Source organism: Triturus cristatus, chromosome 1_1 (genome assembly GCF_964204655.1).
Source record: "Triturus cristatus chromosome 1_1, aTriCri1.1, whole genome shotgun sequence".
NCBI classification, from domain to species: Eukaryota; Metazoa; Chordata; class Amphibia; order Caudata; family Salamandridae; genus Triturus; species Triturus cristatus.
Genome location: NC_140579.1, coordinates 425,198,905 through 425,225,456, shown reverse-complemented (window position 1 = coordinate 425,225,456; position 26,552 = coordinate 425,198,905). Strand labels below are relative to the sequence as shown.

Here is a 26,552-nt window from a genome sequence, read left to right as displayed (position 1 = left end):
GGCGCAATTGGCCAAGAGTGATATACAATCTGCTTTTCGGCTGCTACCCATTCATCCTTCCGATTTTGAACTGTTGGGAATGCAGGTGCAGGGGGCTTTTTATGTAGATAAAATGCTTCCTATGGGATGTTCTATATCTTGTGCCCTTTTTGAAATGTTCAGCAAGTTCTTGCAGTGTCATTTCACTCATGTTACTGGTCATGCCCTCATTTGTCATTATTTGGATGATTTTCTGTTCATTGGCGTTCAGAACACAGGTCAGTGTCAGGGGGCTTTGCATTCTTTTCAGATAATGGCACAAGAGCTGGGAGTGCCGTTGGCCCCGGATAAGACAGAGGGTCCGAGTACAACGATGGTGTTCTTGGGTATTGAAATCGACACGGTGGCTATGGTAGCAAGGTTGCCAGCGGTGAAAGTTCAGGAGATTTCAGAATTTTTGACATCTGTGATAGCAGAGCGCAAATTGGAGCTCAGGAAGGTGCAGAAACTTTTGGGCTACCTTAATTTTGTGTGCAGGGTGGTCCGGGCTGGGAGAACGTTTTGCAGGAGGTTGGGAATGTCTATGTCTGGGGCTTTTCTTCCTCACCACAGAGTGCGTATCTCAGTAGCTACTAGGGCAGATTTGTCCATATGGTTGACATTTTTGGCAGATTTTAATGGTGTGTCTTCATCCGCAAAAAATAAAGACATGATTTGGCAAGTGCAGATTTACTCGGATGCGTCCGGGGCAAAAGGTTTTGGTGTCTTTTGGGAAGGGTGTTGGTACGCTGAGAGTTGGCCACGGCATTGGATATTGCAAGGTCGCATTATCGCTTTCCTAGAGTTTTTTTATCCCTTCTAGTTGCCGTGTATGTTTGGGGTGACAAATTTCAGAATCGTTCAGTACTGTTTCACGTTGATAATCTAATGGTGGTTGAATTGATTAATAAACAGAAAGCCAGGGATTTGAGAGTCTTACGCTTGCTGCGTGCTTTTATGCTCAAATGTTTACAGTCAACGTTGTTTTTAAGGCACGACATATCCCAGGAGTACATAACGGTATAGCAGGACTCTCTGTCTCGTTTGCAGTGGGCGAGATTTCGCAGGCTGGCCCCCGGGGCGGAACACACCAAGACTCCAATCCCGCAGTGTGTCTGGGAGTGGGGGGACTGAGACTTGTCGCCTTCATAGAGAACTCAATAGCGGCATCTACAAGACGGAGCTATCAGCAAGCGTGGAGCGAGTTCTTACGCTATGGTAGACTGTGTGCTGAGAATAGGTGGAGGATGGACGATGATCAGTTGGTACTAGGTTTTGTGTTACACATGATAGACAAAGGTCTTTCACATACTACCATTTCTGGCAAGTTGGCTAGGATTTCCTTTTACGGGCAGTTGTGGTGGGGGAGGGATCTGGTAAAGGGGGTTTTGGTGAAGAGGGTCCTCCGAGGTATAAGTAGGGTGCAGGCGGGGACGAAACAGTTATGCAGGGCAGCGACGTATGATTTGCTACAAAGAATGCTGTTGCAGCTACCATTTTTCTGTTACGATGAGTCGGAGTGTGGGCTGTTAAGGTTATGTTTTCTATGGTTGTTTTTTGGGGCATTCAGAGCATCGGAACTTCTTGGGCTGCGCCATAGGTCAGGTATTCACAGTGATGAGGTTTTTCTAGAAGAGCACAGATTGCGCCTTTGGTTGAGATTTTCAAAGACTGATCAGCTGGGCTGGGGTAAATGGGTTTTCTTAAACAGAAGTGAGGAGGGTTTCTGCTGTCCTGTAGGGGAATGGGAGATTTTCAAGGCTTCTAGTAGTTTTTCTCCGGGACACATATTTTGCCATGCCTCGGGACAACCGATTTGCGTTGCTCAGTTGCTGGCAGTGATGAGGAAGGTACTCATTAGTTTTGGGGAAAATCCCTTCTGTTTTGGAACGCACTCATTCCGTATTGGGGCAGCCACAGAGGTGGCCCGGTTGGGGTGGTCCTGGGCAGACATACGTCGTATTGGGAGATGGAAGTCCAAATGTTGCGAAAAATATGTTAGGAAATACTCTGCATAGATCCTCGTTTCTTTGGTTAATCATTGTTTTTCTATCTAGGTAAGGCGCCGGGGCCTGTAAGTTCGAAAAAGACAACATGGATAATAGGACACTCCTTCGCAAAATGGGCTGCAGTTTATGCTGAGCAACAGATTTGCGGGCGATCACTTGGACTGCAAAGTGCTAGCCACGAGGTGGTATGGAAAGGAAAAGGGGGAATGCGTTGGGAGGGTTTGTTTCCTTTGTTGGCCACAATGTGTTCGGGAGGGGAACCACCGAATTTGCTCATTATTCATTTGGACGAGAATGACCTGGTCGACTTATCTGGGCTGACTCTAATAAAGTTGATGAAACATGATCTGGAGGTCCTCCAGTCTATTTGGGAGGGCACTCAGTTGATTTAGACAGAGTTCATTACAAGGTTGCACTGGAGAGGAGCACGTCATCACGCAGCTATGGAGAAGGCGAGAAGGAAGGTCAATTGAGCTATGAGACTGTTCTGTGAGGGTCGTGGGGTGAGGGTCCTCGCTCACTCCAACATAAAAAGCACGGAAGGGTATCTTTCGGGAAGATGGGGTTCATTTGTCTAAAATGGGGCAGGCGTACTACCTAATGGAGTTAAGGGACTTGATTGCGCAAATCTGGAATGAAAGTATATGGTGCTCTTGAGAAGGGGTTTAAAAAAAAAAAAAATTCTCTTAGGTGGGGCAGGAAAACTGTTGGTTTTCCTGGGTGGTGGGGTTTTGCTGGGGGGGGTGGGCAGCCTTGAGCGGGATTGTCCATCCTCCAACGGGGGAGGGGTGGGGGAGCAGTCACGTGAACAGGAAATGAGAATTAGGGGAAGATACACACAGGGGTCAGTATTCTGGTTAGGAGTGGGGTTTTACATTGGGGGTATGTTTTGGGGAGAGGTGAAGACAAATTTGGGGAAGTTTATTTCATTGCAGAAAATTATAATTGGCACCTGTCTTAATAAAGTGGCCTGTTTTGCTAAAACAAGTAAGTGGTGGTTCGTGAGTTATTGTGCGAGTAATCAGTATGAAGGGAGAAACTCCCGAGTATTTTCCCTTGCCGCTTGCTATTTGTTAACAGTGGAATTGTTCTTCTTAGCAGGCTTATGGTTGGCTGTGCATGCGATTAATCACTTCAGATTTATCCGGAAGCAGCACTGCCTAACCACAGTTTGCGTCCGCTTTCATGTTTTAATTGTGTCCGAGGGGAACTTTCTTTTAGGATTTTTGCAGCCCAGCATGCTCGCATGCATACATAATTAGCATGGAGCCCATCACGAGCGCTGCGCTGACAATTCCTTATCAGATTTCCCTGGTAATTTAGAAATCTTCCCCGCACTTTACCCAGGAGGTTCCAGTACTTCGGGCAGCTGAAATTTCCGGGTTGAAAGCATGATGGCTCTGTTTCGTTTTAACTTCAAATACACATTTACTGTCTGGATCAGGAATTACCAGGCGCTCGTGCAGCTGTCTTTTAATTTCTGCACTTCCATATTTATTATTTAAATATTGGTTGAGTCAATCAGGCCTTGGTTCGACTTAGCTTGCCGTCAGATACACACACATCTGTGCCTCTGACACTTATTTAGGACTTGGTCAAGAGTATAGTACACCTTTGAAAAGACGTGGCTTTTCTTTCTTCCTTTTGGTAATATTTTGAAATGTATAATACCGGTCTTCTCAGCCAGTGAAATTAAACATTTCTAAAACAAATCTCCTTCTTGCAGCTCGCTGGGAGAAGGTATAAAGGTGTCACTTAGGAGTCTACGCTAATGGATTGTCGGGAGCACTGCTTTTAATGTGAAACAGAGCCCACGTCGCATCCGCGAGGCGCCCCTCTCCCCCTTGCTTTATGTTTTCAGTCCAGGGCTCTGGCTGAGCGAAGCCGTGACTGACATTTATGAAACAGTTCTACTTCCTTTTACCACTAAATGAAATGGGCAGTTACCCCAGGCAGCTATATCAACTCTAATGTTACTTACTCCAATGTTACGGAAGTCAATATACTTTAAACTACGTTATTCCGTACTGATTTCAATAGAATAAAATGGTCATGTGCTTATGAGTGTAACTAAATGTGGCTCCCTTTCTGGGTTAGTGTGCTCTGTACACATCTGAATTTCCACAGTTACATTTGTGTTTTAAATAATCCTTATTTTAACCTATAAACATCTAAATATGAAACAAGCTGCAATGAAAGGTAATTCTATGTCAGGACTGGAGGCGAGGATTATGCCTTCTTTCTTCACTTTATTAACACAGCAGCGTTGAAAGAAACTAACAAAGACTACGTTTCCCATGAACCATAGGGGAAAAAAAAAAGTAGTCATTCACAATGTGTTAACATTCAATTAAAAGAGGGTCAACGTCCAATCAGGCCTCCCAGGATCCATATAGTCCTTTGTTAGTGTCCTGTCCTCCTCTTTCTTCGCTGCTGCGCAGCCAGATAAGTCTCCTCAGATTCCTTTCTGTTTTGGGGGGCTTTTATTCTGGTTGTTTAACATGTTTTGAGCGCGTTTGTTTATTTGAATGCAGCGCCGCCGCTTGTCGCGAGCGCCGCGATTACATTGGTAGTGGTTTTGCGTGTGATGTAGTTTAATTTCATCCGTACATTATTTTGTCAAACGCGCGGTTATCTTTGGTATGTAGTGCTGCCGTTGCGCTTTCTCTTCTTCGCCGCGGGAGAGGGTTTTCCCGCTCAGACGCGGCAATCAGCTGGTTATTTATTTCGACTCCGGACCGCCCGCCGCCTGGGGGCGTGGGAGGCAGTGGCAAGCGCGACGCGTCTCTGGGGGGTTTCTAACCGACGTTCCAGAGACACGCGCGTTTGATTTACAGTCAGGGACCCTGGTGCTGACGCATGGGTGCTTCAGACAGTGAGGGGTTTCCATATAGAATTCTTAGGGGATCCAGTGAAACACGTTCCTCCATGACCCATTCATTTTTCAACGCACGATGCAGCCCTGGTGGACGAGGAAGTGGCTTCCCTTCTCCACAAAGGCACCATCTCGCTTACATCTCCCCACCCGCGCGGGTTTCTCAGCAACATCTTTTTGGTCGACAAGACCGACGGAGGCAAGCGCCCTGTCATAAATTTAAGCGAGTTCAACGGATGGTTGGTTTACCGCCATTTCAAAATGGAGGGGATTCACCTCCTTCGAGATGTCCTACGCCCTCAAGATTAGATGGTCCGCTTGGACCTGAAAGACGCTTATCTGGTGATTCCAATTTTTTAACCGCATCGCTGTTTTCTTCAGTTTGCCTGGCGTCATCAGGTTTACGAGTTCACTGCTCTCCCTTTCGGGCTCTCTTCAGCACCCTGGTGCTTCACCAAGGTGCTCAAGCCGGTGGTGGAGTTTGAGAGCTCGAGGCGTCAGACTGATTGTTTATCTAGACGACCTCCTCTTGATGGCGTCCTGTCCACGTCTTTTGACGGAACAACTTCAGATGACAGTGACGCTGCTCCAGGGTCTCGGCTTTGTGATTAACGGGAAAAAATCCCTCTTTCAACCGGCACAGTCCGTTACCTTCTTGGGGTTCGTCATCGACTCCATCTCCTCCACTCTAAGTCTACCAGCCAGAAAGGTTGCAAAGATTCGCCACGAGTTGCGACGGGTTCTGGCCAAACAGCAGGTATCCCTTCGCCAGTTGGCTCGGGTAGTGGGGCTCCTGTCCACTTCTATTCAAGCTATCTTTCCGGGTCCGTTCCACTACAGGGTCCTCCAACGCCTCACAAAGTCACCTTGTCCGACGAGGCGCAGAGCGCGATCCAATGGTGGTTAGCTCATATGGAGGCATGGAACGGAAGAGCGATCTTCGGTCAGTTCCAGATCTGGTTATCGAATCGGACGCCAGCAGGCTCGGTTGGGGCGCACGGTGCGGAGATCTTTCCACGGGGGGTTCGTGGTCTCCCGAAGAACTGAGGTTACATATAAATTGTCTCGAGCTCCTGGCGGGCTCATTTGCCGTGAGGTTTTGGACGAGAGATTCGTTGCAGTCGTGTGTACTCCTGAAAATGGACAACGTTTCAGCAGTCCGTTACATAAATCATCTAGGAGGCACCAAGTCGAAAGCTCTCTCGGACCTAGCGGCGAGTTTCTGGCAATATTGCCTAGACAGCCAGGTTTCAGTCACGGAGTATATGCCGGGCCGCGACAACGTGGAAGCAGATTTCCAATCACGCCACTTCCGCGATTCCAGTCTCTGGAAGCTGGAACAGTCAGTCTTTGCGTCTCTCAACGACCTTTGGGGTCCTTTTACGGTGGACCTATTTGCGTCCCGACTGGACCACCAACTCCTGAGGTTTTTCAGCTGGAGGCCCGATCCCCGGACAGCTGCCACGGGTGCATTCCTCTAAGATTGGAGTAAGGAACAGGGATATGCGTTTCCTCCTTTTGCGATGATCACTCGGTCGACTGCTCAGGCAGGCATTTGGCGAAATTAGTCCTAATCACCACTCTTTGGAGGTCTCAAGTGTGGTTTCCAGTTCTTCTGGAACTTTCATGGGATTTTCCAGTCCTACTCCCCCGGTTCCTGGATCTTCTCAAGAGTCCGGACGGCACTCCTCATCCTCTAGTGTCCACGAACTCGCTGTGGCTCATGGCATGGAGGATTTCAGGAGTAGATGGCAAACCCCGGGCCTTTCGCGAACGGATGAAGAGCGGATCTCCAAAGCCTGGGCGGACAGTACGGTTAAGAGATCAAGTCCGCGTGGGGCAGATGGTCCCGTTGGTGTTTGCGAAGGGGTTTCGATCCCTTGGTCACAGACATGGTCCACGTTGTGAATTTCTTAGCGCGACTTGCGTCGGACGGCATGGCCTATCGTTCTATCAACACCTTCTAGTCGGCCATCTCCTCGGGTCATGTCCCGGTTGGTGGCTCTCCTTTGGGGGAGCTCCCCTTGGTTTGCAGACTCTTACGGGGTATTCGACTCTCCTTACCGCCGGAACCGCGGTATTCGGCATTATGGGATGTTAATCAGGTTTTGAATCTTTTCCTTTCATGGCAACCCAATAGGTTTCTATCCCGAAAGGAGTTGTCGGCAAAACTCGCAATGCTCTTGTGCCTGGTGTCTTGCCGTCGGGTGTCTGATGTGCGAGCCCTGGATATCTCTAGTCGGATGTTCACTCCGGATGGGGTGACGTTTACCCTTTTACGCCATACCAAGTGCCACACGAGAGTCATCTCTTATCCACAGTTTGCGGATTCTCCGAAGCTTTGTGTGGTTCGCTGCCTCAAAGCATATGAGGAGATGACGGAGGAATACCGTCCTCCGGGAGAACGCCAACTTCTCATTGCGCTCTGGAAGCCCTTTAAGGCAGTTTCCTCACCCACCATTGCCAGATGGGTTCATTGGGTGATGCAAGAAGCGGGCATCAGTCTCCGCCATTTTGGGGCGCATTCTGCAGGAGGGGCCATGGTATCTAAGGCGTTCGGCTTGGGTGCCCGCTTAGAGGGTGTCCTCAATGCGGCGGAATGGTCCTCGGATTCCACCTTCAAGCGTTTTTACTTCAAGCCAATACTCAATATGGCTCATTTGGTGGTGGGCAAGCTTAAAACAAGCATAATCCTCGCCTCCAGTCCTGACATAGAATGACAAATTTCCTAGCTATCGTAACGGAAAGTTTCAATTCTATTTAGGACTCGGAGGCGAGGATTATCCCGCCCTATGCTCCAGGAGGAGATCCCTCCCTGTACTGCAGTAAGTATTAATTTTTCCTTCATCCCTAAGTGGGAAGATGTTGTAGATTTGCTGTTCTCATAGTTTGGGAAAGAATACAGAAAAGTTGACAATTTCAACAATTTGAATGATACCTAGGTGTGTCTTTCCCCTGGTAATGCTTCCTCGTTTGTTGCAGGTTCGGATACCCACAAACAGGATTCCTGAAGACGATGATTGGGCTGTCTTCACACTCTGAAAGAGGAGGACAGGACACTAACAAAGGACTATATGGATCCTGGGAGGCCTGATTGGACGTAGACCCTCTTTTGATTGGATGTTAACACATTGTGAATGACTACTTCCCCCCCCCCTATGGTTCATGGGAAACGTAGTCTTTGTTAGTTTCTTTCAACGCTGCTGTGTTAATAAAGTGAAGAAAGAAGGCATAATCCTCGCCTCCGAGTCCTTAATAGAATTGAAACTTTCCGTTACGATAGCTAGGAAATTTTTCATTCTTAGTGTCCTCGCCCACAAAGCATGCTGGGTTCCTTTATATATGGATGGTATCTGGGAAAACAAGAAATAGCTTTCAGTGACCCAACTCCAGATGGAAAGGTGTTTGCAACCAAGTATTGTGGAACGGGCCAGTTTCTAGTTTATAACTTTATCAATTGACAGTCAAAAACTTGAAAGGGTTTCTGCCACACATGGACTGGTTGCCGATCGTTAAAATGGGAACTATGGCCTTCTTTCTTGTTATTATTACAACGCTCCGGATTGGAGCTCCGAATGGGTTCTGTTTTAATAAAACTGGAATAATGAAGCAATAGCTTAATTTTAAAAGCAGATATTTTGTTATCTTTTACAGAAGATTGATGTATTTTCTCTGTCCGTTAGTCATGTTTACATGGAAATAATAATTGTTCATACTGGACTGTGAACCGATGCACGGACTGTGGTCTCAGTGACAAGTATAAACTGAAGCTTATATTGTGGGGATATACCAGTACTCATCAGTATTGACCATTTTTATAACTTTGTGAGTGTACTAGATTGAGATGATCATGTTAATAACTTGATTTCCTATTTATAGACTGTCTGTGGCTTGCGATACTTTGAGACGCCACCAAATGTTTTCGCACATTTACAGAATTGTATTGATATCCTTTCTGTCCATAACGTGCTGCATTTTGATTGACTGTATAGAGAACCTGGTCGTGGTGGGTATGGTGGGAAAAAGAAAACTCTTCTGATGTTTTTTTTTTTCTTTCTTCAGAACCACTAGTTATCAGTTTGTAACATCTTGCCTGTCCTATTTTCTTTTTTAAAAATGTTTTTTTAAATACTCACTAGGATTGCCCTTTCTAAACAGACAATGACCAGGAAAGGGCTCTTGAGTGCAAACTGTTCTAATGGCTGCTGGTGTAGTGGTGACACTCAGATGCTCGGATCGGATGGCTTTCTTGCCTAGTTTGCTGCCTCTTGTGTAGTGGCTTTCCTCCCTATTCTTGCTTTGTCCCGCCTCTGGAACATTTCTTATGTACCAGGTTTCGGATTGGTTGACTAAAATAAAAAAAAATAAACAAAATGCTGGGTTCCACTGTCATCTGAATACGTTTATTTATGAGTTACTAGTCTGCAGTCTTTCGTGGGTAACAAAACTTGCACAAGGAAATAACATCCTGCAGTATTTAGCTGACATTTAGCATCTGCCCCGGAGCATGGTCTTTTTTTGACTTAAGTGCCATTACTTTTATGTAGTCCATTTTCATTGCATTTAGTCCTGTTTTAGTAATAATGCCTGCATGATTTACCAGCCAAATGCAATATTTGCTCTGAATGGCACAATGCAGAAAAAAACAAAGCTGTTAAGAGGCTGAATAGTAAACAAGCATTTGCAATGCAATAGGTCTCGCATTTAGAAACTTTGACCTATTGGTATTGTAAATGACAATGCCTTCTATTATTGCAGGTTTTATAAACACATAAATAAAAGGCATTGTCATTTAGAATGCCAATGGCTCAATATCTTGCCATTGCGAGACCTATTGCATTGCAAATGCTTGTTTCAATTTGGAATGCCTCTACATAGGCAATACCCACCAGCCATAGTGGCAATGTGCCGGGCACCAGGGTAATATTACATGATTTTTCACTCATATATAAGCTTTACATATATTTTGGAAATCCATTTTCTCTAAACGTCAGCTTATGAGTTCTGAAAAGACACACATTTTTATTGCGGAGACACACCTTTCGATTTTGGGATCCACATTTCAATTCAACCAAACAAAAGCTTTTAATTTAGTATGCTTTGCTGCACACTGGAGAGCTACTTGCTGGTAGCTGGAGAGCTACCAGTAGCCCACGAGCTACTCCTTTGAGAAGCCTGACTTAGACGATGACCTGCAGCAGGAGTGCAGCAGGCACTAATAATGTCTGGTAGGGTGCTATGTGCTGAGAGCCTTTGATGCGATCAGGGTTGGACTGGGGTATGGGGCAATCAGGCAATGCCCAATGGGTAACCCTTTTTTTACTGTCGTTTTGCCTCATCTCACCACAAGCATTACATCACCTGTAGCAAACACAAAACCATGCAATCTCCCATACGTTGCAAAATACCCATACAGCAGGTCTTTGCAAGTTCAAAACTGGCCTGGAAATGTGTAACACTTATTTTAGCCATCTTATTCACTAATTGGGGCCACTTTCAGTTTTATGCCTAGATCTTTTTTTTTGTCCCAGTCTGACTCTGGCTACAGAGGTATCTTGAGGCCCGGTTCTAGCGGGTGGGCCAGGCCAAACATGAGCCTGGCCCACCCAAACATGAGCCTGGCCCTGGCAGTTACGTATCGAAGGCCAGTAGTAAATGGCCACTTTCATTTAAAACGTTCGTCCGAAGGTTGTTTTTCTTCCTAGGAGTTGCGTGATTGGGCCTGGGCTCTCCCACAGGCACCCCAATCACGCACCACCTTTTAGAAAGGTGGGCTGTGTCCTTGTCCACTCGTGCAGGTACAATTGGGTCACAGGAAGGGGAAAAATCCTCTCTTTGGCACTGGACAACCTGAACTGTAACCTTAACCGTTACGCTACCTGGATATTTCCTTTTCTATTCCACATTGGAACAACTATGGGGCTTAAACAGGGATGCGTCCGGGCGCCAACACTTTTTAACTTGTTTATGTCTGATTTATACTCTGAACTTGACTCTTGTAACTCGCATGCGCCAAACTTAGGAGGGCTGCCAATCTCGAACCTGCTGTACGCAGATGATCTCGTGCTGGTTAGTTGAACCCCCATTGGCCTTCAACACCTACTAGACACAACTAGCAGATATTCAGTAAACAACGGTTTAACCATCAATTATGACAAAACCAAGATAATGAGGATTCACCCAAGAAAGGAAACTTCCAAATTCCGCTGGCACATGGCTAACTCAATAATAGAAGTAGTCGAACAAAACAAATATCTAGGAGTGATAATGGACAACAGGGGCTCCCACAACCTACACAAAGACGGCATCAAAAGAAGAGGTAACTGAATTGCGGCAGCAATGAGATCCATTAAGACTAAAATCCCTGGCCCAAAAATTACTCCTTTTTAAAAAGTTTGGCACGCAAAGCTAATTCCGGCAATCACTTACGGGAGCGAGTGCATGAGGGGAAGAGTGCAGCCACACTAGATAGCACTGTTTCAAGAGCTCTGTCGCCCTTGACTGGTATGTTTTACCACTGCAGCAAAAAGTCCTCTTTCAAGGGGGGATCCTTACAAGGAAATCATCTGGTAACCCGTTTTTGCACTGAAAGGTTGTAACCCTTTACCATTGTCCTGCATCATACGACAACTATGGACAATAGCCAGTATAACGTACAGATGTTATAGGTGACATCGTTTTTAATGTATTTTACCAAAGGTTTGATGAATGATTTGAGATATATGTTTCATTGCAGATAATATTATGAATGGGAGTTTATGAAATGTTATTTTAATCTGTTTAAATTGTGAACCCTGCTGCTATTATTCTTCTTTTATGGATTTGTACAGGTTTTAATTAACCAGATCATAAATTACTTACTTACTTACTTATTTCACACTGGAGAAAAGAAGTTTGTTTATCCTGATTCACCTTTCCGGGCCCCGCAGCTGCTTATCAGATCGGCGAGGAACCGGCAGGTAAGAGAATGTGTGGCTATTTGTTCTTTTTCAAATCAGGGAAGGCCCAGCAAGACACATACTTCATGTAGGCTTCATTTACAATAAAAAAATGTCGAGATAACTCTGGTGATTAATGATCCTGCCAGCAAGCAATCCTTTGTCTGTTGGTAGTTTTGAAATGAAGATAAACTGCAATTAATGTGGATAGCTCAGTGGGTTACTGCCTTTGTCGCAGAGAGTCTTGTGTTACTTGCAGTTCAGAAGTTACAGTCCTATCATAGGATACTGACCTTTGAACTGTCATCAAAGAGCTGCATGCAAACCTGAATGGTATAGTTAGAACTTAGGTTTTTCTTTGTGTGTTGTGTTATAGTTAGAACTTCCCAGGTCTTTCATTATTCTAATGTTGCTAAAAGAGTTCGTTTGGCCAGATATACATTTTTATTAGTAAAGCCAACCCACAAGCAATGGAGTACTCTTTAAATCCTGAGTTTGTGTTTCTCCAGACCAAACCCTCTTAAAATAGAATGCCCACCAGTATGCATGACGTGATTCCTACACCTTGTAATCCTCATTGGTTTATGTGACATTCCCTGTAGACTGATTTACATACTTGTATGATTTGTTGTCTCTGTATAATGTGTGCGTGATGTAATGTACTGTGACACCCTACACTACGAGCAGCGCTATACAACAAATGCAATGCACATGAGAGAGGGGCTACGGAGAGATGAGGGGCACTGGTGGAGGGTGGCAGAGGGAATCCAAGGAGGAGGTCATGGGGGAGGGGCTTTGAAGCGATGAGGGGCACTGGTGGAGGGTAGCAGTGAGGGAATCCGAGAAGGAGGTCATTGGGAGAGGGGCTATGGAGAGATGAGGGGCACTGGTGGAGGGTGGCAGTGAGAATCCGAGAAAGAGGTCATTGGGGGAGGGGCTATGGAGAGATGAGGGGCACTGGTGGAGGGAGGAAGTTAGGGAATCAGAGGAGGAGGTCATTGGGGGAGGGGCTACGGAGAGATGAGGGGCACTGGTGGAGGGTGGTAGTTAGGGAATCAGAGGAGGAGGTCATTGGGGGAGGTGCTACGGAGAGATGAGGGGCACTGGTGGAGGGTGGTAGTGAGGAATTCCGAGGAGGAGGTCATGAGAGGAAGGGGCTATGGAGAGATGAGTAGCACTGGAGGAGGGTACCAGTGAGGGAATCGAGGAGGAGGTCATTGGGGGAGGGGCTACGGAGAGATGAGGGGCACTGGTGGAGGGTGGAAGTGAGGGAATCCGAGGAAGAGGTCATGAGGGGGAGGGGCTATAAAGAGATGTGAGGGGGCACTGGCAGAGGGTGGCAGTGAGGGAGTCCGAGGAGGAGGTCATGATGGGGAGGGGCTACGGAGAGATGAGGGGTGTTGGCGGAGGGTAGTAGTGAGGAATCCGAGGAGGAGGTCATTGGGGGAGGGGCTACGGAGAAATGAGGGGCACTGGCGCAGGGTGGCAGTGAGGGAATCTGAGGAGGCCATAAGGGGGAGGGGCTACGAAGAGATGAGGGACACTGGAGGAGGGTGGCAGTGAGGGAATCCGAGGAGGAGGTCATTGGGGGAGGGGCTACGGAGAGATGAGGGGCACTGGCGCAGGGTGGCAGTGAGGGAATCTGAGGAGGAGGTCATGAGGGGAAGGGGCTAAGTAGAGATGAGGGGCACTGGTGGAGGGTGGTAGTGAGGGAATCTGAGGAGGAGGTCATGAGGGGGGAGGGGTTACAGAGAGATGAGGGGCACTGGAGGAGGGTGCCAGTGAGGGAATCCGAGGAGGAGGTCATAAGGGAGAGCCCGAGAAGTGTCACTTGCCTGATAGTCCCACCTCAGAAACATCCTCTTCCCAAGGGACATTACAAGGAAAAAAACACTTTTTGAAAAGTAATGCATTATACTGGCCCTTTTAAAACTAAGAAGAGATAAAGGAGGGCCCTGAAGCAGGCCTGGCTAGACATATAAGTGACAAATCAGGCTCACAGTGGCCCACCCGAATGCACCCCTGGTCCACCCAAAGAAAAATTCCTGGAGCTGGGCCTGGGAATCTCCCTTACACGATGTAGCGCTATTCTTGTGTTTTGGGCGCTGCTAGCAAGATAGTTCAACGCTAGCAAGATAGTTCAACATGTTAAGATTTTCGGAGGCTTTTATGTGTAAGGTCAATGTCTTCTATTGAGCCCAAAAAACATGCATGTCAACATTTTCAAAGTGGGAGATTTGGGGGGGAAAAATCTCAAAAAATCGGGGAATTGCATTTTCTCCATTGGCTTCTACTGAGGCAGAGCATTTTTTGGCTTCCAAAATTACTGTCTCACGTCACAATCGGGTCCAAGGGCATGTATGTAAAAAAAGAAAAAAAGGCTTTTGTTGGGGGTGGAAAGCAGGGTACAGAACATATACTACCCTACCTAAATGTAATTCTTAATCCGATCAAGAGGCCGATATAATTCACTGACCCTGTGACCCTGAAATCGAGCACAAATTCTAACATCAGAAGTCCATCGCAGAGGTTTCTCTTCCTTACCGTTGATGTAGGTCTGTTCGTGCAACTCATTGATGCTCATAAGGTTGGCACCCTGCTGCTCGCAGCTCTTCGAGGCCTCGCTCCAGGATAGGGCGGCCTGATAGTTGAACTGATAGCAGCTGCTCGTGACAGGGTCCTTGTCCCAGAAGGTCTCACAATCGTCCGCTGCAGGGAGGAAAAGGAAATACATTTATACATATTGTGCCCTGAAGGCAGTACAGCAGCTCTTGGTATTGGCTGGGCCTCTGAAGGAGCCGTTACTACTTACACTAGGCTTTTTGTTACTCTCCGAATGTGTGGTACTCTGTGAAAGTTCACACTCCATGCTGAATGATTCTATGTAAGTGTTAATATTGTACCGTGAGTATTGGGTGACACTACAGGTAGTATTACTACTGTACACCGTGTGTCAGGTGTTTGTATGAAGGTGTTAATACTACTGAGGAACTGGATGCCATTTACTTTTTGAAGGTGTTACTACAGTAATACTCGTTGTGTGCTCTGAAAAGGTGTTAATGCTACTGTACCCTGGGTGTTCAATAAACTCTGAAGATGTAAATGCTACTGTACACATGGTTTGATTTACCATGTGAAGGTGTTAGTACTACTGTACACTGGGTGTTGGATTACCCCGTGAATGTGTTAACACTACTATACAGTGGATGTTGTATATATTCTCAGAATGGTGTTAATATTACTGAACACAGGGTGTTGTATAAACTCTCGGAAGGTGTTAATATTACGGTGAAGGTGTTAATAGAGCTGAACACTATTTGGTATTACTCACAGAGGTGTTAATAATACTGTACCCTGAGTGTTGTTACTCTGAAAGTGTTAATACTACTGTACACTGGGTGCTGTGTTACTCTGTGAAGGTGTTAATACTACTGTGTTACAGCAAACAAATGATGGATGGAATGCTGACAATACAAACATTCTCCCCCAGTCAAAAGATCTGGGTTAAATCTATTGTTCTTCTGCCCACTACGCCACCCCAGTTTGGACCCAGCCATATGCAAATCAGTCTTGACCCTGCGCCCCATGGGAACAGTCCAGACCGACCTGCCAGGCCAGGTCCTCCCTGGACCGGAAACAAGCATCCTGGGACCGGTTTCAGGGTATCTCACCCTTCTTCAGCCAGGCTAGCTTGAATCAAGTGGCACAGTGAGCAAGGGACCCGCGTCTGGGCATTCCCATCCCACTTAGGGCGAAAAGTGTTACAGCAAACAAATGATGGACGGAATGCTGACAATGCAAACATTCTCCCCCCAGTCAAAATATCTGGGTTAAATCCATCGTTCTTCTGCCCACAACACCACCCCAGTTTGGACCCAGCCATATCCAAATCAGTCGTGACCCTGTGCACCTTGGGAACAGTCCAGACCGAACTGCCAGGCCAGGTCCTCCCTGGACCGGAAACAAGCATCCTGGGACCGCTTTCAGGGTATGCCACCCTTCTTCAGCCAGGCTAGCTTGAATCAAGTGGCACAGTGAGCAAGGGACCCGCGTCTGGGCATTCCCATCCCGCTTAGGGCGAAAAGTGTTACAGCAAACAAATGATGGACGGAATGCTGTCAATGCAAACATTCTCCCCAAGTCAAAAGATCTGGGTTAAATCCATAGTTCTTCTGCCCACTACGCCACCCCAGTTTGTCATACATTCACACCAGTACAGAGATCTGGGCTTAAATCCATCGTTTTTTTGCTCGCCATTCCAGTTGGACCCAGCCATATGCAAATCAGTCTTGTCCCTGTGCCCCATGGGAACAGTCCAGACCCAACTGTCAGGCCAGGTCCGCACTGGACCAGAAACAAGCATCCTGGGACCGGTTTAAGACGGTGCCCAGACGTGGGTCCCGTGCTCTCCATGCCACTGGAGTCAAGCTATTCTGGCTGATGAGGGCTGAAAGCCCGAAACCGGTCCTAGGATGCTTTTTTCCAGTCCAGGGAGGAGCTGGCCTGGCAGTCAAGACTGATTTGCATATGGCTGGGTCCAAACTGGAATTGCAGGGTGAGCAAAAAAACGATGGATTTAGGCCCAGATCTCTGTACTGGGGTGAATGTATGACATTGTTCTGCATTCTGTCCATCAATTGTTCTTTTTGCATTTGTCACCCCGAGTGGGGCGGATATGCCCAGATGTGGGTCCCGTACTCTCCATGCCACTGGAGTCGAGCTATCTTGGCTGATGTAGGCTGAAAGCCCGAAACCAATCCTAGGATGCTTGTTTCCAGTCCAGGGAGGAGCTGGCCTGGCAGTTCGGAATGGAATGTTCCCATTGGGTTTCTAAGGGAAATAAATGGTCCAGAGATCCTGGTACTGGATATTAATTCCTTAAGTACTAGAGGAACTTTTGCTCGAGGCTCTGGACCTTTCCAACCTCGAATTTGCAAGTAGGAGTAAGGGTGTGAGCATATGTTCCTCTTTTCCCAGTGGATCTTTTTTTAAACAATAGGAGGATTCCTCTTTGTTTTGTTTATAAGTACTAGAGGAACTTTTGCTCGAGGCTCTGGACCTTTCCAACCTCGTATTTGCAAGTAGGAGTAAGGGTGTGAGCATATGTTCCTCTTTTCCCAGTGGATCTTTTTTTAAACAATAGGAGGATTCCTCTTTGTTTTGTTTATAAGTACTAGAGGAACTTTTGCTCGAGGCTCTGGACCTTTCCAACCTCGTATTTGCAAGTAGGAGTAAGGGTGTGAGCATATGTTCCTCTTTTCCCAGTGGATCTTTTTTTAAACAATAGGAGGATTCCTCTTTGTTTTGTTTAAAATTTCTTTTATTGATTTCAAAGACAGAGAAAATGATGAACGAGACAGTTTGCTCTATGGTCTTCGGGACGCAACCCGGAAAATGCAGTATCATGGTTGGCCAAAGGGAGAACAAAAGTAACGAAGAGAAGAACACCCACCCACCCACCCCACCCTCCTCCCTCCAGATTTAAGTTGTGTTTCAGGAGATGGTGACAAAGTCAAACTAGGCAAGGCCCTTAGAGAGAAAGGTGCTAGGTAGCAAAAGTGTTTAAGGTCGTGGCCTGGGGGGATCCGCAAGACACAGGAGACGCAAGTATTTGGGATAAGTAAGCTCCGTGAAGTCGGGCGTCTGTAGCGTGAGGAAAGGTTCCCATAAGGGATGAAAGGAGGCCCCAGGGTGGGACAAAAAGAGAAATCTTCCCCATTCCTAAGATACCCCATAACCTCTGAAGCCATCCCAGCGGAGTCGGAACTGTTGTAGTGCCCCAATGAGCAAGAATAATCTGGACCGCCGCCCCCAGTGCCATCTGTTTACCCCCTCGGGATTTGAGGGGGAAGGTAATAGCATTATTAAGGCCCAGTAGGCCATACACTGGGAATTGAGGAATCTGTGTGTCGAAGTGGGAGTCCACGTCGTCGAGGATCTGCTGCCAATACGCCCCCAGGGGGGGGCAATCCCACAGCAAGTGAGTGAGGGTGCCTAGCTGGCCACAGGCTCGCCAACATTGTGGGCTACGTGAGGTGTTACCTCTATGAAGTCGTGCAGGAGTAAGGTATCAATAGATGGCCACTTTAGTAGCCGTCTCGACGGAAGACATGTTACGGGCGGTGCGGCGAGCTCTAAAGTAGATGTCATTCCACTCTTTCTGCGTCAGGGCCCTGCCTAGTTCACCCTCCCAGCACAATTGGCCCGGTGTCTTCCCGGGGTCCGAGGCGTCTCTAGAAAACTTGTACAAGTCTGAAGTCAGATGTGCATCGGTGTGGTGTGGTGTGTAAGTAGCCACTTCTCAAACGAAGTAAGGCGTCTCTCCGCGCCTTCCAGTACATCTCCATGTAACACTCAATGACGAGCCTGCAAGTAGCGGTAACGCTCAGTTTCTGGAATAGCCTATGGCCCCGCCCCCTTCCCACAAGCAGGACGAGAAGGACGAGAAGCGCACCGATGGCGACGGCGGATGGCGGCAGCGGGCAATTGATGCGGACACACGCGCACTGCCTGAGGCCGGCTAAGTAATGATTCTAGCTCCAAGCGCGTTGAGAGGAGAGGGGGAAGAACAAACAGGCTTCTCTGCTCCAACGCTGACGCTGACACCAGGCTGCATCGATGTCTGTTTGATCTGAGACGGTCGAATTTTGTATACAGTCTCTCCTGAAAAACACGTAAGGAGGAAATGGTGGTGGGAGAGCTGTGCGGAGGCTTTGGTGGGGAATCTGTGGAGTGAAGGCAGAATTAAATAACATTTGGAGTCTAAGCCAGAGAAGAAGTAAAAACATCTTTAAAAAAAAATAAATACATATCATATCAAGCAACATGGTGAGACCCCAGAAAGAGGGAGCGGCTGATGGTAAAATTTCTAGAGCTGACGCCCAGAAAATTACGAAAACACGCCGCGCCCTCACAAAAATGGCGCGCCAAGCGGTTCGCAAAAGTGAAAGGGGTATGGTTTTATCCTCACCAGAGAGTCATAGTATGCTGGGAAGCTCAGATGACATTACCTCCCCGGATGGGATAGCGGATAATGGTTTAAATAGAACATCTTTGGCTGACCTATCCGTCTCTCAGGAGAAAAGTAGTGCGGGGGAGGTTATGCCCACCATCTTTTCTACTAACCATGACTCTAATGACTCTAATGTAATAAGTAATGCTTTAAAGGAGGTCAAAAAATTTCCGCTCTTCACCAAAAAACAACCTTCACAAGCCCCCCAGCCCCCCCCGCAGCCCTCACCACCTCAGCCATCAGGTTCTGCAGGATCGACTTCGCTTGTCACTCTGTCTGGTTGTGAGAATCTTACTCACCAGGAGGATTCTTATCCCCGGGTATCTACTAAGACAATAGGGAAGGAGAAGTCCCCTGATGTATCTCTTGGAACGGGTCTAGCACAACTAGCTGGCGGCTATGTCGCGCAAGGGGATCTTGTGACACCAGGGATAACTATCCAGCCCCTCCAGACCTTGTCACCATCTCTGCTAGCCAACCTTAGTAGTGAAAAATCTGGAACATTCCAAGTAGATATCAGGGATATGTTGAATTTGATCCTGGGAGAAATAAGAGACATGAAGAGAATGCAACAAACCGAGATCAGCATCCTAAATCAACGGTTGGACAAGATCGAGGATGCAATCAATGGTCTCCCTCTCAGAGTCACTGAAGCGGAGACTAGAATATAGACAATCGAGGATCAAATGAGCTCTGTTTTGTTAGAGTCTAGGGAGGCTGTTAAAAAGAGAAGATATCTTGAGAGTAAAGTTGAAGAATTAGAGAGTCATTCTAGGAGATCCAATCTCCGGATTGTAGGGGTACCCGAGGGGATTGAGGGTTCTCAAACTCTCCATTGGGTCAACTTATTTATAAAGCAGCAAGTTATGCCGGAACACGAGGGGGATCTTTCCATTACCAGGGCGCATCGTGTTCCCGCTCAGCCTTTCCCTAACTCTCCATTCCCACGGACGATTCTCCTCAACTTTGCCGACTACAGAATAAAAGAGAAAATCCTGTCGAAAGCTATTCACCAACGGCAGTTTTCAATAAACGAGACTCAGAAATGTCGAATCTTCTCTGACATGACTGCGGTGGCGGCTCGCAGAAGAAAAGAGTTCGTCAAGATGTTGCATTTATTCAAGGCGCATGGTGCCCAGGCTTCGATTGCCCAACAGTCCAAGCTACGGGTGGATGTGGACATCGTGGTCGCAGGAGAGGGGGGTTCACATTTCCAAGGGGGGGGGGGGGGGGGGGGGTGTTTAGGGTTTTCGGGGTTAGGGCAAGGGTCATCACAGAGAAAAAAAGAGCAGAGAAAAAGGTTTATGAATTGCTATTTCTGATGATTAGACATGGCAAGCACTAGACTACAGATTTTGTCGCTAAATACCAATGGTCTACTGAATAAAAAGAAATATGGCGCACTTATTAGATGGGCTTCCTCATTGGATCCTCATGTTCTTTTTCTGCAGGAAACACATTTAAAAACGAATTCCCCAAATTTATACATCCCTAAAAAAATTTCTAAAGCTTTCTTTGCCTCGGCCGGGGTAGCAATGAGAGGGGTTGCAATCTATTTTTCTAGCAAAATAGATTGGGAGTTCTTGCAGGTTCATAGAGACACTCTCGGGAGATGGATTTGGGTTACAACTGTAGTCAAGGGTATAAGACTAAACTTTATAAACTATTATGGCCCAATTACTGATAATGCTATACACCTGAACCAGATATATGAAATGCTGATTGTCTCTCCCGGTCAAACTATTTTTGGAGGAGACTTCAACTTTATCTTAGACACAAGGAAGGATACTACTAATAAAAACAAGAAACAACTAAAACCAAATACAAAAAAAATAATGAGAGCAATTCAAGAGGAATTTTTGTTGGTAGACTCTTGGCGGCAACTCCACCAAGATACAGACTTTTTTACTTTCTACTCCCATCGGTTCCACTCAGCCTCCCGGATAGATTATTTTTTAATATCTAGGTCATTACAAGTCCTGAATGCATGGATCTGTGCTAATCCCTTTTCAGACCATGCATTTGTTGGGATATCTCTAGTCTTGGGGCAGGGGCTCAGGCAACGACCCAGATGGCAGATGGATCGCCTTCTCCTCCAGAACACAGAATGGATTTTGGGGTTTAGAGAATGGATCCAGCAATATTTTATGCTTAATGATAATACTGCTCCCCCATTTGCCATCTGGGGCGCTTCAAGGCTGCAGCTCGGGGCCAAATAATAGCTATGATGGCCAGCCAGTCGAAAACGCGGAGATTGAAAATAGCAGATCTACAGAATAAGGTTAATCAAGAGTATGCCTTAATGATTCAGCTTCAGGCTAACCATTATAATGAGGCTAGTTCAGCACTAAGGGAATTTTTTTATCCTAGAGGAAATTTCTAATTCTAAAATCTTACAACAAAAAATTTATGAGGAGAGCCAGCTGATTGGAAAGCTACTAGCTAGCTCCACGAGAAAAAAAACAGAATCCTCTTTGATTCTCGCTCTTAAGGATCCGGCCTCTGATGATGTTACAGTCGATAGAGATAATATTGCACGGATATTTCTTCAACATTATGGCCAGCTGTATTTAACAGAATATCCCACTAGTAATGAACAAATCCGTATCTATCTCTCAGATATAGATCCTCCCAGGCTTCCGGAGAATAAAGTTAGAGAGTTGGACGCAGATATAGGGGAAGTAGAAATAATAAAAGCAATTAAATCAATGGCTGGGGGTAAGGCGTGTGGTCAGGATGGGTTTCCTCTGGAATTTTATAAGGTTTTTATTAAAGAACTGGCACCCCCATTAAAGAGACTTTTTAACAATATTAGAAAGGGTGGAACGGTACCAAGCGAGTTTAAAGAGTCCATTATAATATCATTTGTAAAAAAAGATAAAAACCCGGAAGATGTTATTTCGTTCAGACCAATAAGCCTACTAAACTCCAATTATAAGATTCTAATGAAGCTGTGGGCCTTGCGTTTTCTCCCTATGGCTCAAGAAATAATTCACAGGGATCAAACATGATTTATCACAGGTCGATCTATGTCTATGAATACGCAATTTTTAATACACGCCCTAGATTTTTTTAGTACCAATAAAATTCCCGCGGCAGTTATAATGGTCGACGCGGAAAAAGCCTTTGACCTCGTGAATTGGCAAACATTATTTCTTACTTTAGATCACTTTGGCGTTCCACAACAAGTAATTAATATGCTTCGAAATATATATCATAACGCGAGTGCCAAGGTGGTCATTAACCAAGAACAGATAGGGGAGGTGGCAATAAAACTGGGAACGAGGCAGGGATGCCCACTGTCCCCCCTACTGTTCACTTTTTTTATCGAACCCTTGGTTTTAAAAATTCGAAATAATGCTGCTATTATTCCTCCAGTACCTGCTATGTCAAAAGTTAAGCTATTTGCGGATGATATTATTTTATATCTAACCCCGGAGAAAGAGAATCTAGATCGAGTTTTTTCTGAATTTTCTCGGTTCCAACAGATCGGTGGCTACAAAATAAATGAAAAAAAAACGGAGATACTTGTTTTTAATTCGGACCCTAACTTGTTTCCTATCAAGTTCAGGGCTCAAGCTAAGAAACTAGAGCCCATAAGATATTTGGATATCTATGTTACGAATCAGTATCATAAATTATTTGAATTGAATTATCTGAGGACTAAGCAGAAGATAAAAAGTCTACTAGAACAATGGTCTGTCCTCCCACTCACCATTATAGGGAGAGTCTCTATGATCAAGATGTCTATCCTTCGCCTTTTAATATTTTTATTTTTAAATGTCCCTATACGTATCAATCAAGTATATTTTAATGAATTAGATACCTTCTTTAGGGAATTTATCTGGGCAAAAAAAGCCCCCAGAGTTAAATTATCTATCCTGCAACTTCCCATAATTCAAGGGGGGCTAGCGCTCCCGCAGATACGAATCTATTACGAGGCTGCTTTGTTAAATTTTGTCGTTGATACATTATTTTACAAGCATAATTTTTATTGTTTTTTTTTTGATAAAATGATCTTAGAAGCAGGAGTTCAATCTTCTTTTTTTCTAAAAACATCTAAATTACCTAAAAGGACCCGCTATAAGTCTCTTCAAGATTTATCTTTTAGGTTGCAGGCAGCTTTCAAGAAAGCTAGTTCTTCTGGCTTTCAATATGTTACATTGATGGAGTGTAATAACATCGGTTTGCACCTTCAATCTAGACATATTGATATATGGGAGGAATCTGGTTTCTTTCTACTTAAGCACTTTATTGTTCAAAATAGAGTCTTGTCCTGGCAGGAAATCACCTCAAGAGCTGAAGGCCACAGAAAACCCACGTTTCTTGAGTATCTGCGGATAGTCCATGTTATTTCGAATACGGCAGGCATTTTAAATACTCCACACAAAATCATGATTGATTTATATGCCTCTAATTGTTGTGGGTTGGGTAAGTGGTACTCTTTATTGAGGAATCAGGTCCAGGACAGGGCTGTATTAAACCATTTGGATAAAATAGCTCGGGAGACGGGCTGTAGGATTAATCTCCAGGAGTGGGAGGAAATCTGTCTCCTGGGCTATAGATTCCTACGTGCTGCCAACTTTAAAAGAATGTCCTTTCTATCAAGGTGGCTTGTTTATTGGACACCCTCCAGAATACAGAAAAAATTCCCCGAATCTCCAAATAGGTGTTTTCGGTGTCAGCAGGAGGATGAAGGTGGCTGGCATCATATTTTTTACTCTTGTCCTTTATTGGACCAGTTCTGGGGAGAAATCTTTAGCGATTTGGGTATTGCCTTGGGCAAGTATTTCTCTCCTCAAGGTGAAATCGCACTATTTGGAGGTGTGAGGGGTGTGAGGGAGGAAGCTACTTTATCCAGCGCGGATAAAGCTCTTATAGCAATCTCCTGTATGGTGGCCCGCTCTCTGATACTCCAAAATTGGAAATCAAAGGAGATACCAAATCATCTAGCTTGGTTCAATAAAATGAAAAAGACCTTTAAATTTGAAGAGGCCTATGCTAGGAGAGTTGGGGGAATAATGAAATTTGATAAAAATTGGAAGGCGTTTAGAGAACTACTCGTAATTAAGGATAGCTTTGGATCTATTGGTTCTCGATAACTTTGGAGTGAGCCATGGGGGGGGGGGGGGGGGAGGGGGGATTTATTGGTTGTTATCTGCTTTTGCACTTTAATCTTTTTACTCTTTACACTATAGGACCCAAAAATGGTCCATTTCATCAATGGAATTTTTGCGTTGATATTGCATTTGCACTTTAGGTGAAATTAATCTTCATTGCATTCGTACTCTTTTTTATGAAGTCATGATTTGCCGTTATCGCATTTGCACTTTATCCTGAGACTTTAAAAGATGAAATAGAGTGGCTCTATAGTTTGCCATGGATTTGAATTTTGATGCATTGTATGATATAATAGAATTAATCTTCTTTTCCTTTTTCTCCTGTTTTGCATATATTCCGTTGCTATTTAAAATGTAATGCTTGAAACCATGTATAATGTATCTTCCTTTCTCTGCTCAATGAAAAAATTAAAAAAATAAAATAAAAAAAAAGTTTCTGGAATAGCCTGCTTCCTGCGGAGGTCAGTAAAGGAGCGGAGACCAGAGAGATCGAAAAGGTGCCCGATGGAGCGAGAGGATTCTTTGGTCCAGTGTCGGAAAGTCTGAGTCAAGGCCCGGCGTGAAATTGGGGTTATGGACAATTGGGGTGATCTGGGACGGGAAGGTTGTAAGCCCGCGAGGGGCAGCGACCTTATCCCATGCCAGGGTAGGTCTAGTCACCTCAGAGAGGTATAGATTACGAGGCCTTCCTGTGCGTGTAAGGAAGGGAACACCCCACAGAGGCTGACCAGCCAGCGACCGATACATAAATAACCAGTGTTTCTCGGACTCCGGGCGAGACCACTCCACTAGAGCCCTCATCTGAGCCACCCGCCAATAAGCAAGGAGATCAGGGATCCAGAGGCCCCCCTCAACAGGGTCTCTAAGTAAGCTCCCGGCGTAGCCGAGCCCTTTGATCCCGCCAGATAAAATGTTCTATGTCTCGTTGCAGTGAGCGTATGATTCCAGGAAGAGGGACAAGTGGCAATGTGTGGAATGAATAAAGAAGCTGGGGTAAGAGCACCATTTTCATGGCGGCTATACGGCCCAGCCAGGAGAGCGAGTGCGGTCTCCACTTACTGAGGGAAGCTCGGACCTGACGTCAGATTGCTGCATAATTTGGTACTCTGGTGGCCTGCATAGTGGCGGAGACGTGCAATCCAAGGTAGGGAATAGAGTCGCGGGCCCATTGGACTGGATATGAACGCTGTAGAAGCCCCAACGTCTCCGGCTGCAAGGAGAGATCTAAAGCCTGAGATTTATGGACATTGATTTTAAACACCGAGGCTAAGGCAAACCTGTAAAGCTCAGACAAGAAGGCAGGGAGAGATTCCCGGGGGTGTTCCAATGTGGCTACTACATCGTCCACGTATAAGCAGAGTTTATGCTCTGACCCCCCCAAAGCACGCCCCCCTGATAGCCGGATCATCCAGCACCCTTTGGGCCATAGGTTCCATATACAGGGCGAACAGAAGCGGCGACAGGATACAACCCTGTCTCGTTCCCCTGCATATGGAAAAAGCTGGTGAAGTCATCCCATTCACCTGTACAGTGGCCGTAGGGCTAGCATAGCTACTGAATACCCAATCGATGAAGCGGCTCGGGAAGCTGAAATGGGCCAGAGTAGCCTTGAGATACGGCCAATGAACCCTGTCGAATGCCTTCTCTGCGTCGACAGAAAAAATCATGCGTTCTGCCAGGAAGCGCTCAGATCTGTCCACCAAATGCAGGAGCTGCTTGGTATTGTCGGAGCACTGACGTCCCGGAACAAACCCAGATTGGTCCAGGTCTATTAGCCCGGGTAGATGACGGGAAAGCCTACACGCCAGTATCCCAGTGAAGATCTTTAGGTCCACATTCAGAAGGGATATGGGGCAATAGGAACTACACAGGTGTATATACTTGCCCGGCTTGGGTATTACCGAGATCAATGCCTCCAGCATGGAAGGGGGGAGAACGGCGGCCTGGTCAGTTCCGATCGAGTTGTAAACCCGCACCAATAGCAGGGCCAACAACACGCAAAACCTTTTATAGAAAACAGAAGAGAATCCGTCCGGGCCTGGCGATTTGTGAAGTTTCAAGCGCGAGATGGCAGAGATGACTTCCTCCAGGCGGATAGGGGCCGCAAGCTCCTCCGCCTGACTGGGCAGAAGTTTGGAGGTGGCAACCTCTTGTAGATAGCGGATCGGCTCTCCCGCCGGCAGAGTCTGGGCCGTATATTGAGTCTCATAAAAGTGGCGAAACTCATCCACAATGTCCTGATCAGTAGTGCAGTCCGTCCCCTGTTGGCCCTGGATCAGTATGACTCGGGACGCCTGTCGCTGCGCACGTAACCGATTGGCAAGAAGCCGCCCGCACCTATCGCCCCCCACATAGAAGGCGTGCTTTAGGCAAAGAGCTGAGTATTCAGCCCGGTCAACAGTCCCGCTAGCTGCGCTCTAGCTGCCTTAAGCCGTTTCCAAACTCTAGGCGCCCCTGTCCTCTGGTGGATGCGTTCTAATTCAGTCATTTCCCTGGTCAAGCACCCTTTTCTCTCTCCTGTCTTTATTGTCTACTGCTGTTATACCCAGGAATTCCCCCCTAACCACCACTTTCAGTGCC

The 26,552-nt window shown here is 46.3% G+C and overlaps 1 protein-coding gene across 1 annotated transcript in view; it reads right to left on the bottom strand.

Annotated features, from left to right (window-relative positions):
• Positions 1-26,552, bottom strand: part of LOC146870357 (C-type mannose receptor 2-like) — a 937,589-nt gene that overhangs the window by 618,003 nt on the left and 293,034 nt on the right. The window contains 1 exon segment of the mRNA XM_085640508.1: positions 14,385-14,549. Coding sequence (XP_085496634.1) covers positions 14,385-14,549 — 165 coding nt within the window.